Below are 13818 nucleotides of genomic sequence, written 5' to 3'. Positions count from 1 at the left end.
ACACCCAAACGCTTCTGATGAAGGCCCGTCATCGAGACACGACCTGCAGTATTCTTCCTCAGAAATTACACTTCTTGTAGAATATTTGCATGTAGATTGAGGCCTTGATCCAGCAGTGTATAGATTAGACCTAATGAAGGTGATGGAGACAGCTAATTTAAGCACATGAGAGACGTTGATTGGTTCATGCTCCTCACTACCCAAGATAAGCTTTTAATTCTTGCCTTAAAAATTTCCTAAAACCTGCACAAACTGCATTACATCTCTGTCTAAAAATTGCATCGGTGTAGAGATGTTGTTTAACAGACCATAATATTGCAGTGCTCAATTTTGTAAGGAAAAGAGTGCATTTATTCTTACTTATTTTTTTTACAAAGGCACATAGGTTTATTTCAGTACAGTGTTCACAACAAGAGGCTCATTGGGCACATGCAATGAAAGCAGGCACTCTCACAGTGAGTTTGGCATAAAATTAAAACTTGCAATTGACAGACAAAAAAAAGCGGCATGACATAACGAGCAACGGACAAATGCACCGATGGCACATGTGATACAGCACGTGATACAGCAGTCGTGAGCCACGTGAAACATTAGAAAGTGAAAATTCTAGAAAAGGAAAAAAAATATTCAAATAATTTGTATCGTTACAAAATGTTTATATTTCTTTAAAAATGTAATTGCGTACATGAGTAGACGTGAAAAGATTAACATACACAACATACCAACTGCTAACATTAACACATTAATGCAGAAACAAGCATGCCTTCATTTTTTTACAATTAAGCGTAACATTTCAATTTAACACGTAGGCTTTTGCAACCAATGATTCGTAATTGATTTAAGGGGTTACATCACGAAAGCCAAACGTGTGTCGTAAATCCTCCTCCAAATTGCTGGCAACTGCCTGACAATGCTGGTTGTAACTATCAGGAAAACGCCACACACCCAATTGTGAAAATTTGTGAGATTGCTCTCCGACACACTGGTTGCTTTATTACATTCACCGTGTCGGGTTTGCAACACACATTTGACTCAAGCGATTTTACCCAAAATCAATTACGAAGTGTAAAAAATATTTTTTGTCAATAACTGCCAAGAAGATTGGCATTTAAGGCAGCAAAGTGAAAACATAAAGCAAAAAAGGTGGTGTTCTCAGGGCTTAATTTCAACTGTGGCATCTGTCCAAGTCAGAGACCAAGAAAATGTATTCGTACAAGGCAACACCACATCCGGTATACCTTTTCGCTTTGGTTGTGAATACTCGTTACATACCTCCTACTCCAGCCTACCGGTGACCGACAAAATATTCAGTGAGAAATTAAGCCCTTTATGTAATAACGAAAAACTTTCAAAAAGATACATTCCCACAATGGACATCCAGTTTTACATGAAACACTGCACATAAAGCATACAAATGACATATCAGAGAACTGCAGTTTGCAAAGCTTCCCCCCCAACCCCCATGTGCTAAATCTAAACTTTATACAAAAATACATATGGTAATAGAAAAAACACATATTTACAAACGTGTGCTTTTTTTACAAAAGGGAAACTGAGCATAAATGTAACGAGAGTATAAAACACGTGTGTGCAATACGGCAGAGGGGAGTTGGGGTACGACTGCCTTCACAAGGTCTCAAAAATACATTTTCTCAACAGCTACAAAAAAAGGAAACCTCTTGAAAATCTGGGTCACAATGCTTTTGTGAAATGCTCTAATTTACTTCAAGTTATTTTTTCTTTATGAATTGCTACTCCGTAATCAGTATTCAAAACTGTAAATTACACCAACGTAGTTATCATTGAATGGTTAACACTTGTGGAACAAAACAAACAAGAAAACAGTCACTTGTAATGGCAAAGACAGGCAGATCCAGGGTGTGTATATAGTTATATATTTCACTTGGTGTTTCAGACCATGTGTGCCCACAACGACATTTCTCTCCCTGCGATGGCAATGCAGTGTGACTGGATACCAAGTAGTGTAAGAGCAAAGCGTGCATCACGTGCAGTCAACACCTAGACACGCACGGTACTCACAATGTTCCTGGCTCAGTGGCATAGCTATTGAGTGTGCAGGTGGTGCAACTGCGGCGGGTCCCACGACCCGGACAGCCCCAAGCACTGGGCTATGTAGAAGGGCGAAATTGGACAGGGGGGCCTTATTTCATTTCTTGCGTCAGGGCCCATGCCATCACTGCTTTGGTTTGTTCGATGCAGGAGTTGGAATATGTACTTGACCGTTGTGGCCAATGTTGCTGCAGAAACTGAAATGCTAATTATTTACGGTATCTCTTTATACGCAGACTACCGTCCCTTCCTCAACTCATCCAACATATGTGGAATTGCTGAAATTGACAGACGCAGTGCTAGGTGGGGCCCATGATCTAAAACGAAAGGAGGCCGAGAAGTTGAACAGGTAGGTTGCTTAAAATAATTACTGTCCTCGTTCAACAAAGCAACCATATTCTTGGTTCTTTCGGTAAAGTCACGTAGAAGGGAAACAATAAAAATATAAAACAATCAAATTCTCATGACGTTTCGACTGCAACACAAGCAATCATCATCAGGTGTGAAAACCAATCATCATCAGGTGTGCTGTGGTTTTCACACCTGATGATGATTGCTTGTGTTGCAGTCTAAACGTCGTGAGAATTTTTTTATATATATTTTTTATTGTTTTAATTATTTTATTGTTTCCCTTCTACGTGACTTTACCGAAAGAACCAAGAATATGAATCCCTGCAATCACGAAAGCTTTAAATCAACAAAGCAATCTTTATTTTGTGTCCTGCACATGTTTATTAAACTGGAAAGGACGGCATTCCTCTACCCGAAGCTGGCGCTTGTGGCAACACAAGCTTGTGCATATGCATATTGGTCTGTCGGAGGTAATGGGATCCGAAGGAATGTAAAAGTGACAGGAATTACTAGCTCCTCTCTGCTTAGCATCGTCCTTGCTGCAGGCTGGAACCGAAGACATCTCCCAGGTTTAAATTTCTCCATCTTTCACGCTCTAACCCTAGCAACCTCTCACCAAGACACACACACCAAGAGACTCTTAGCATCTCTGGCATGTTAACACTCAACCTAGATTTTTCTTGTTTTAGGCATGAGAAGCTTGACGTATATATTATATTCTGATGTTGTCCTTGGACGATAGCTTCATTTTAAAATGACGTGGTAGCAGTCACTGTTTTCATCTGCAGAAAAGACACCAGAGCCACAGTTAGCTTCATGAGCTATGGATAAAGCATAGCGGCAAAAAATGATGTCAGATGATGAGAGTATGCAGTGTGCAATCATAAAGTTGTGAGTTCAAATCCGGATCGGGCCATTGACTTCGCGGAATTTCCACCAATGACTAAGTGTTGTAAATAAAATAGGTGAGGGGCATTGGCTTAGCCCATCATCACTTTGGGGTTGATAATTTGAGGAAAGTGCATGTAACATGGAAACATTTATCCCTGCCATATGATAGTGGAATTTCCTCCACTGGCTAGGTGCTTTAAATAGGAGGTGACGTTACCCCATATGCAACTGAGTGGGAAACCATTTTGACTTTTCACACAAAAAATATAAAAAACGCGATTTCACCATGTTGTATATTACACAAACAAATAAATTTACCTTTTACCATGTCGATTGCAAAGCAGGTCTCGTCTTGGAAATTTTGAATCATCTGTTTAAAAATAATAATATAATTATGTTTACATTATTACATTTATAACCAATATCCCTAAAAATTTAACATTTGTACATTTTAAACTTCACAGCATGAGTAACGCATGAGTACCAGCCATTTATTAACCACAAAGCGCCTGGAGGCACCATTTTCATAAAAAATGTTCTTCCGTCTGAACTATTAACCCGAGCCAGAGGCTTCAAACCACGCACTTGGCAAACGGCACAAAAAAGTGAAAAATCGTGCCCAGGCAACCCTTTGCTTCCAAAAATCTCCCTAATGGTGCATTTTTCCATCATTCCTTTATTGCGTCCACGTGCTAAATTAAGCTTCCAGTTAGCCATTATTGTTCAGCAATGGCCCACTGAGCACCAGTGACCGAAGGGAGACCAAAACAATAAACGCAATTACGAATGTCATTTGAAAAAAAAACGATATTACTTGTTTCGGAAACACTTGACTTCTTGGGAAATGAATTACCGTGTGTGTTTCATTCATGAACATCAAATATCTAGCTTGTTATTTGGGTAATTTTCCTTAAGGATCCTGTATTCAATCTCTGCGATATTAATGTTTTCGCAATATTTATTGCTGTGCTGATTCAGCACAACGGATCTCCCTTGTAAAGTAGCTGGGCGACTCGATAAACGTGATCATCCGCGTGACAAATAAAATAAAAGTCAAAATCAAAATACGAATACTGGGTTGCATATAAAACATGCAAACTTGCAGAAGGGGACATCACCAAGATGTGAAATAATTTGTTCAATAATTAATGCTAACAAACACTTCTTAGATTTGTCAGTGCTCATTATTATATTATCATCTGACAATCCATTCCAAATCTTGAGTACTTGAAAGCCTTCATACCCAAAGCATGGTTTTCGTTCTCAAAACGTCTTGAAATAGCAATCCAGTCAAAAGAATCACAATAACAAAATCTTGTCATTTAACACACAATTATGTTATTTTAAAAACCTTCACAACATTACCGAAACGCAAGAAAAGCCCTGCACTCGGTTCCAATAATCAGATATACACCATGCCGCGTGGAGACACCTTATCAATGAGATCATTGATGTTTGGAATGCCGCAGCTGCTGCTTCTGTCTGAGCTGTGTGGCCAGGCATGGGGGCTGGGCTGAGTAAGGGGGCGTTGAGTGCGTGCACCCGTGTGACCGAACAGGACGAGTGAGCATGACTGGACAGACGAGTGCATGCGTGCGCGTCACGATCCATACCTGATTGCTAACCAGGACGTGGATCCCCGTGGGTCCCTGCCGATACACGCTGCTGATGAGGTGGGGCACCATTGTGAAGAGAGTGGCAATTTTGTCCGTGAGTTCCAGGCTATTGAGCTCCTCCAGGTATATGGCATGGTACACTGCTTGAAAAAAAAACACGGATAAAGATCTTTCGTTTAGCCTCATAGACTGCCGGGGCAACTGCTTTTCACAAGGGTCGATTATTAGGACCAGCATGGCACTGTAAGTAGGGGGTGGTGTGACCAGCACCACGCCCACCAATCTTTGTCGTCCCGTCTGCCGGTGTTCATACCCGTACACAAGGTACTCGTTTAAGGCTTAGTCAACCTAGGGGAGGCCCCGGACATATTCAGATACCACTGGGAACAGAACCCAGGTCACTGAGTTCATAGTACTGTACAGGGCCGCACCAACGCTCCCAAATCATGCGTGGATGTAACATTTTCCCATGTGGGACATTTCAGATTCACATCAATAAACAATGCAACACATTTGATTGAATGACTTTCAATTCATGTATACTACTTTACTTACACTACAGTATTTCCTAGGTGTGTATCTATGCATTGATTCATACATTAAAATACATTATTTTGCTCACAATACGTGCTATCAATCATATTTTTATTATATTCTTGGTTCTTTCGGCAAAGTCACGTAGAAGGGAAACAATAAAATAAGAACATTTTCTTGTTGTGGTTTTCACACCTGATGATGATTGTGTTGCAGTCGAAACGTCGTGATAATTTTATTGCTTTATATATATTTTTATTATTTTATTGTTTCCCTTCTACGTGACTTTACCGAAAGAACCAAGAATATGAATCCCTGCAGTCACGAAAGCTTTAAATCATATTTTAATTATTTGTCATTCATAACTTATGCACATTCTATGTACATAATAAGTGAATATAGATGTATGCAAATTAGGTGAACACAAACTTTTCAAATGAGACCACAATAAGGAACTTAAACCTTTGAATCGTTGATTCCAGTAGGGGGGTTTGAGGATTCATCTCTAAATGCTCAATATTTGTTGTGTGTTACAATAAGATAAAAACACTCAACATTAACATTGCATGCTGTCCTCCAGACAGTCTCGTCCCTTCACCTGATGAAGGCCGCTTGTGTTGTGGCCGAAACGTCGTGATTATTTGTTATTTTACTTTCACCTACGTGACTTTACCCAATAGAACCAAAGAGTATGGATCCTAGCAGTCACGAAAGCTTTAAATCTAGAACAGTCATTAGTTCCCTGGTATGGACCGCTGGGGCAGTGATTAGCACATTGCTCAATATTTCAACCGCCAGCCAGTGATGAACATCAGTGGCGAGTGATATCGAAATCGGTACTGGGAACCTCCCTTCACCAACCCACACTTATCAGTGGGGTGAAGTACGGTCCAACAATCACCATGTGTACATGTGGAGAGGTCTGCGTCCAGCAGTGAACTGGCAAACGGATGTAAATGCATCAGTTACCTTGCTGAGACTCCTGACAAACGTAGATCGTCAACCGTGGCCGCACAGACCTGTCGCATGAGATACATGAAAGGAGAGCTGTGAAGATGTGAAAAAAAAACAGGAGGTTCCTTACCAACTAACAAATGGTTAATTTTTCAGAATCCCTGCACTTGCACAGACTGCGTAAGAACATCTTTGTATGTGTGGGCACGCGCAAGTGGGAGTGTTGTTCTCTTCGTCAGACTTGCCATTCAACAGCGATGTTTGTATTTTGTGGGTTTTTGAGATTGATATCATACAACGCACATTTCCAGTGTGAATATGAAATTGGTCGTGAAGCATTACAAATTTTCACGCCGTGTTTATTTCAATTGATTTTTATCGAGCTGTCACTTTGTGGCGCCTGCTTCCTCTGCGCATAAAGTTTAGATTTATTTATGGGAAACCAAAACAACTGACTGCCTATGATCAAATTCACCTGGAATGTGTCTCATCTCATCGTGGATGAGCAACCGCCATTCATAGTGGGTGTTACAGGCTGCAAGAGCTACTATACGGGCAACAGAGGGCAGTGCAGCAAAAATCCACTGCTGTGCCGTACTTCACTCCAATATCCACGTTCTCTGCGTTCACCAACCCACACTGACCGGCGATACGGTCGAACAACCGCATCAACCCTCGCGGTGCAGGGAGGCTCTCATCGAGCAGGAGATTGACAACAAGGCACTGAACTTGTACAAAACTATGCACGTGGGAAAGAGCATCAACAATAACAACAAAAACAACACCCGTCCACCAAACCCACAGGGTTCCGAAAGGGAATGCGTGCCGACGGTGCCGTTTGAGCGCCGGTTGGGGGTGGTGGGTGGGCGTCCACACCTCGCTTTGAGGGCGTTGTGGAGCCGAATTCCGTCAGCAGGGCCGCAGATCTGAATGAGGTCGTCCCTTGACAGCTTTAGCAGGTCGGCACCTGGAGGCAATGGGACAAAAGGGCATCAGCCACACGGTGGAGCAGGTGGTGGTGGGAGGGGAGGGGGCACGGGAACATGGAAAGAAAAATATATATCAAGGCGGTTTACTTTTACTCTGATCCTTTCATCTAAGGTCCACCGTTGTGGGGTTTCTCCAGGTACTCTGGTTTCCACCCACATGCCAAACATTAATGGAATTGGACAGAGATTATAATGCAGCACCCTCCTAAAAAGAACTCTGACCTTTTCACCTAAAGTCCACAGTCGGCAGCAACAACGCAGGCGATGACAAGGAGTACCGCTTTTTTTAAATAAATGGTTTGTTGTGTTCCCTGCGCAGACACACCGAGCGTGCTGTGCCCGAGACAGAATCCAGGCGGTGGTGAAGTGGTTTCACACCGTTTTTCCCACGTTACCCATAGCAGGCGTGGCTTGTTCACAAAGCCTAAATATAAACTCCCGTTTTCCCGTGAACTCAGTTGGCCACATAGGGTGTAAACTGGGGAGTGCTGGTGTTATATCATTCGGCACCACTGCATGCATGCTGGTCCGAGGGCTAAAAATAATGAGTCGAGTGAAAATAAAGATTATATTTTCTCATGAAATGTCAGGCAATTTGCCTTTTGCAGGAAAATAAATCTAGATTAAAATAAATAATCTTCATGGACTTTCAGGAATTGTATCGTCTTCTTGGAGCTCAGTCAGCTGAAATGTGGGGATCTCACAATTTGGTTGCATAAAACATCGTAAGTGAAATGATCATGAGATCATGATAGCTGCGATTACAAACTCATGGAAAATGTCACTTCATGGTGTGTAACGCAAGTGGCCACCATTTTTTTCACAGCTACTAAATTGACACAATAATAATACCATTTTATTTTCTGGGAAAGACTCACAGAGTCTTAATACTGTTAATTTAAAGAGGGTCCTGCATTAGGATATTTGGCAAATTCTACGAATGGGTGTTTGTCATCTCGGAGGAAAACCAGAGAACATGGAGGACAGCCACACATGAGAAAATAAAACTCAAAGGATAACACCCAATAACACTCACAGATGTATTCAATACATCACCATGCTGCCACTTTCCTGGATATAAAATATATCAATAATCATAATTTATTAAAAGTATTATTTTAATACTGGAGTTACAAAGAAATCAAATTAAATTTGCAGCGTCGAAGAAGCGGGGTTACCGGCAAAGTTGTTGAAGAGGCGAGAGAACTTGGCAAACCGGTTCTTGTGCAGCCATTGCTGGGTCTCTTGAATGGTGGCCGATGGAATGAGTTGCTGGGGAAGAAGGGGAGGAGCAGTAGAGGTTTAACATCTGCAAACAGGAGACAACAACTGTTTTTTGTGACCAAAAGAAGTTTAATCAAAAACAAGCATCAAATAAGAAAGAAACACACATGCCTGGCACCATGCTATATGTATATATACACACGTGTGTGTGTTGTGAGAATCGGTAGTGTCGTGGTTACGAATCCGGTGACCCGAGTTCGAGTCCCGATATTATTTGAACGGGTCCTGGGCCTCCCCTAAGTCTACTCAGTCTCAAATGAGGACTTGGTGTGGTGTATAAACATCGCCATTTGGGAGACAAAGGCGGTCGGGCGTGGTGCTGACCACCCAACCCCCTCATGTGCCTTTCCAGCCTTCATAGGTGCTCCCGAACAACACTTGCTCAAAAAGTCCGTGAAGACTATGCGGGGGATTTTTGTCTCTGTTGTGCACAGTGCGAGCTTCCAGGGCTCACCTCTCCTGTGGGTAACGGCAGCAGCCCATCTCCCTGGTGAATGGGTGACGACGACGAACAGTTTCCAGAGCTAATGAAAACAAAACAAAAAGTAAACTCCAGCTTTTGCTTTTTCTATTCCATTTCTTCCCTCCCCCCCTCCTCTGTACGAGCACAACAACAGCTTCCGTGCAATATAAAACAAAATTAGCTCGTGTCATATTTCGGCGTTGGTGAGAAGGAGAGCCGTCAAACGCAACACAATGTGAGGGTGGCGGGGAGGCCTTTGGACTCACGTTTCGGAGAGGCTGTAGCTCTGTTGGCTGGAGCAGAAGCTGGGCGTCGCAGGGGGACTGTTACTGAGGCACGAGTTGTCGGGCCACGGGGAGCACTGTGGGAAACGGGACAGACGCACGCAAGCGCCACATTGAATCCGTAGCTTTTTCAATGCATTTCTTTAGGGAGGTTCTTCACGGCCTGGGACAGGTGTAATAAGAGCTAAAGCTTCGACTTTTGCAAGCGTTACTCAACTGATGCGTGCCTGACATGGTTTGTGACCTTGCGCCCGAACAACTGCGCAACGCTACGGGCTGTGTTTACAGACAACCCACATGTGCACACACACACACTAACACACCCGTGTCGGGAACAGGGGCTAGGCAGATTTCATCTTGAGATTCAATCGGCTCCAGTTAAATATAGGCAGTTTGGGAACCTGCGAAAGAAAGAATGTAACGATGCGAGCTCAACATTCATTAGAATGCCCATATTATTGTTTGATTTTATTTGTCCGATTAAGAACCAAGTGCTAGGAATTGTTCATTTGCCCGATTGTTGTGCGATATGAGAGAAAGCGAAATTCATAACACTGCGTTGTGCTCACCTCTGTCAGAATGGTGGTCTCGAACGAAGGCTGGTATTTTTCTTTTTCAAGTGGAGTTCTCTTCTCCATCTTTTCCCGGTCTGTTTTCTGCTTCCGGTCGGCTCCCTTTGGCTGCGGGGAGTATAAACACACGCGGAGTTGTCCTGTGAGCAGCAACAAACCACTTAAGTGAGTGCCCACAATATACGGAAAGGAATACGCTGCCCCTTGATGTGATGCGAGATACAGAGACCCCCGTTAAACAAAAAAGCATCGTTTAGCATCGCAGAGTTTTAATAAAGTTGTGACGTTACTTGCAACATCTGAATGTCACGATTCTGCCATCTGTTTATATGTTTATTGTGATTGCAGTGACTTTACTGTAAAAAGTAATTTTCAGGTTTCAATGTATTATTTGATCAATTATAATCATAATAAATTATTTATAAAATTATAATTTTACCAATTATAATCATCATTTATTATTGATACCGCACTACCCATGCAGTGCATCTCTAGGTGATTACAATTGGAAATTACCAATTATTTCTTATGCACCGTTTAGGCTAAATGACAATGACCATCATTTGTGTGCCAAAAAAAACACGGGGGTCTGAGTGGGAATCTCAGCACCTGGGGTTTCTAAGTAGGGACAACACTGTCGTTATTGACGATTCTACATAGTGACACAATGCCACGAATTTGAAAATGATCAGGCTCGGCAGCAATTAGTTGCGTCATACTAGCCCACCCTCGAAGACACATCATGTGAGATTGGCATGAAAATAATGTGTCCCAACAAATTGCAATTGCGTTTATGAAACTACATGGACAGGCATTTTGCAATCCATCGCTGAATGAGGACTTCCCCAATCCGTCACCATCTCTCACGATTACACGATGCAATGATCCACCTAGCACCCACACACTGGCCGAATTCATCACTCCTACCTGCTCAGTTGACATCCTCTCGCACATGTTCCATTCATTGGCTAGCATTTCATTAATAGTTCTTGATCGTCAGCTTGATAAAATTACCAATACTAAAACTGTGATGACTAAAACTCGTTGTAAACATTGAGACCCCCCACTGAGCCTACCACCACCATGTACCTTCTAACACATTCTTGACCATTAACTCATGACCTTTCAGCCGTGATTCTTGCAAGCTCAACAGAATTGTGCAGGGTGGAATCATAATAATAAAAAAAATGTGCTTGAAATATCCTTTTTAAATAGCAGGCCATGAATGTGCAGTGTTAAAGGAAGTCTCTAACGTCACTGGAGGCTTGCAGCGTTTTTACATGCTTTCAAGCGACCCTGGATAATTTTACACCATAAACGGATTCCGTACATGAAACCCGGTTTAAAGTGTAGACTGCGCAGGTTATCTTCACCAGATCACAGAGAGAAACGTCCCCACTGAAGCCTTATCTTGCAATCACTGGCTTTACATTTCATACATCAGCGTTTTGTGCGTTACCCTCTCCCTCGCCACTAAATAGACGTCTCGAGAAACCCACGGCGAAGCAAATGATCACCTGATGCAGAGAACACGAAATCCCCTCGGGCAAGTAAGTATGTAAATAAAACAAGTAACGTGCATTCAATTTACTTTCTTGTATAAATAGAGGGCAGTGGTCATGCAGTGGTTATCGAATGGCATTCTGGGTCTGGTTTGTACGAGTTTGATTTCCTGCCATAGCTAGTAGCATCGATGGCAAGTGATATACGAACTCATCCTACTGAACCCCTCACACCTTACCCCTCCCCTCTCCGCCCCCCACTTCAGCAGCCAAAAATGTATCAGTCTGGCAAAGTATAATAATCCACATTTACCAAAATGTGACAAAGGGCTGTCAAATTATAAATCGTTATTATAGCAGTGTTGTTCAATATTTACTATGTCTGTGAAGTTGCATGTCCTTATAATGTTAGCCACCGTCATCTGTCACCAAAATCAAAATATAAATTGTTCCTTAGGTACCCAATCTGACTGTCACGGGCAACGTTCACTTGTCGCAAGTATCAGAGTCGCTTAACGAAATTTGTCCCTAGGTGCTTTGAGACATTAAACAAAACAATATATTTTATAACCATTTGTGTACTCTTGCTACACAATAAATCATTTTCGATTTTTCTAAATAAATTAGTGACACACCCTGGTTATTGCTGTGGATGTATCCACCGTAAAAAAAAATGTGATCAATGTTCTTCACAGTGGGATTTTATAAGATGCCGTAACGTAATTTGATAAAGTAGGCCAATTTATGTGCCAACGTCATGGTCAAAACTTGGCAAATATTGAAATTCCCGCAAATTACAAACTGGAATCTGCATCGCAATCATCGCTTTCCCCGACTGCAACAAAGCTTGACAGGATCCTCCCGAAAAAAGATTAATGAGAGTCAGGGGTGAGGGAAGCGTCAACATAAATAATAAAAGTGAAAGCTATCGCAAGACAATCAGAAGTAAATTGTTTTTTTAGGCCTAGTGAGCCTGTACATTACAAGTAGGAAACCCATAGCCAACAACGGAAGGGCATCTGGCAAGAACAGCCCCAAACTGGCTCAAACCGGCTGGGTAAGTGATCAAATGATGGCGGTGGACCTGTTGGGTCATAAAGAAGTTATAATAATAAAGAGAAGAACTGCATAATCTTTCCAAGCCATCTTATCACAATATTCGACAGAGAAATAATGTATATCTGAGCAGAAATTAAATACATCAAGGGTTCTGATTGAGCGCTTCAAGCATTCTATCAAACATGTTCGACAAGTACACCTTCAGATGAAACACTCATCACTGTGAGTGCGTTGGGTGCTCGGTGCATGCGTGCGCGCGTGTGTGCATTCTGGTGTGCAGGGTATCAGTTGAATTTATATCAGTCGGGAAAAAAAGGCACGGTTCTCATGATTTTGTTGATTTCTTGGCCATATGACAGATCAACTCACCTCTCTGCAAATCCTAATCTAGCGCGTTGGTGTTTAAACACAACTTGAATAGGAGCACCCCAACAAATGCTCTCGATGACAGTTCCTATAAGCAAGTTGAGCTGAGCGATGCTCTTGCGGGGATATGTAAAGTCACAGGGCTTTGGATGCATTTCACCAATGTGAGTTTTGTACAGCCTCGGGGATTAAATGACAGTGTTGAAATAACCCCACGGAAGAATAGTGGCACGTGAAATAAATTGTTGTGGAGTATTTAAAGTGGGAGTTCATGCAACTGCTAACATTTATAAACATCGACGGCTAAGGTTTGTGGTTATGGTATTACATGCATTACTTTGGGATCATTTTAAGACATCCATTTGTGTGTGAAAATTCTGTTGTGTTATAGACCATGTTATATTTTAATTTCATAAAGCTCCACTCTTATGAGTTAATATTATGACATTTCTATGGTATCGTGCATTGCTGTGCAAGTGTGAATTATGCATTATAAGTCGAGTATTGTTATGATGATGACATCGATAATATATAAAATGCAATGATGACAATAAGGAAGATAATTAAATTCACACACATGCAATTGCTCATCATAACTGACATCTCTTGCATGTTTACACATGTTTACATGTTTACATGTGTACTAGCTATGTTTTGTTTCCCCCCAAATCTATTTTCAACAAATATAAACATAAATATAGACGTATTGGTGTAGAGGGTGCAGCAAAAGTCAAAAAACCATATGAGCCACACGTCAAATGTCAAAAGGTGAAAATACGAGCTGAGAGCACTGCTCCAGTCCATGTGGAACGCATTGAGGAACATTCACGCATCCTATGTGACACACATTGAGACGCTTGTCCAAGTGAGTTGCTTTAAATTT

General features: G+C 41.8%; 1 protein-coding gene across 2 annotated transcripts in view; it reads right to left on the bottom strand.

Moving 5' to 3' along the window:
• Positions 1-328: 328 nt before the first annotated feature.
• TFCP2L1 (transcription factor CP2 like 1) overlaps positions 329-13818 on the bottom strand; it is a 28802-nt gene continuing 15312 nt past the window's right edge. Inside the window, exons 7-15 of one of the 2 annotated variants that reach the window (XM_032951455.2) lie at positions 10006-10116; positions 9419-9513; positions 9144-9213; positions 8584-8677; positions 7293-7383; positions 6432-6481; positions 4926-5071; positions 3631-3682; positions 329-3203 (exon numbers count right to left, since the gene is read on the bottom strand). In XM_032951455.2, coding sequence (XP_032807346.1) covers positions 3166-3203; positions 3631-3682; positions 4926-5071; positions 6432-6481; positions 7293-7383; positions 8584-8677; positions 9144-9213; positions 9419-9513; positions 10006-10116 — 747 coding nt within the window. In that variant the 3' untranslated portion in view covers positions 329-3165. The remainder of the gene's footprint in view (positions 3204-3630; positions 3683-4925; positions 5072-6431; positions 6482-7292; positions 7384-8583; positions 8678-9143; positions 9214-9418; positions 9514-10005; positions 10117-13818) is intronic. The other variant, XM_032951456.2, reaches the window with a different exon arrangement.

This window comes from Petromyzon marinus, chromosome 10 (genome assembly GCF_048934315.1).
Source record: "Petromyzon marinus isolate PM22_M1 ecotype Great Lakes invasive population chromosome 10, UKy_Petmar_22M1.pri1.0, whole genome shotgun sequence".
Taxonomy (NCBI): domain Eukaryota; kingdom Metazoa; phylum Chordata; class Hyperoartia; order Petromyzontiformes; family Petromyzontidae; genus Petromyzon; species Petromyzon marinus.
The sequence above is the reverse complement of the archived record's forward strand: the minus strand, read 5'-3'. Positions and strand labels throughout refer to the sequence as shown.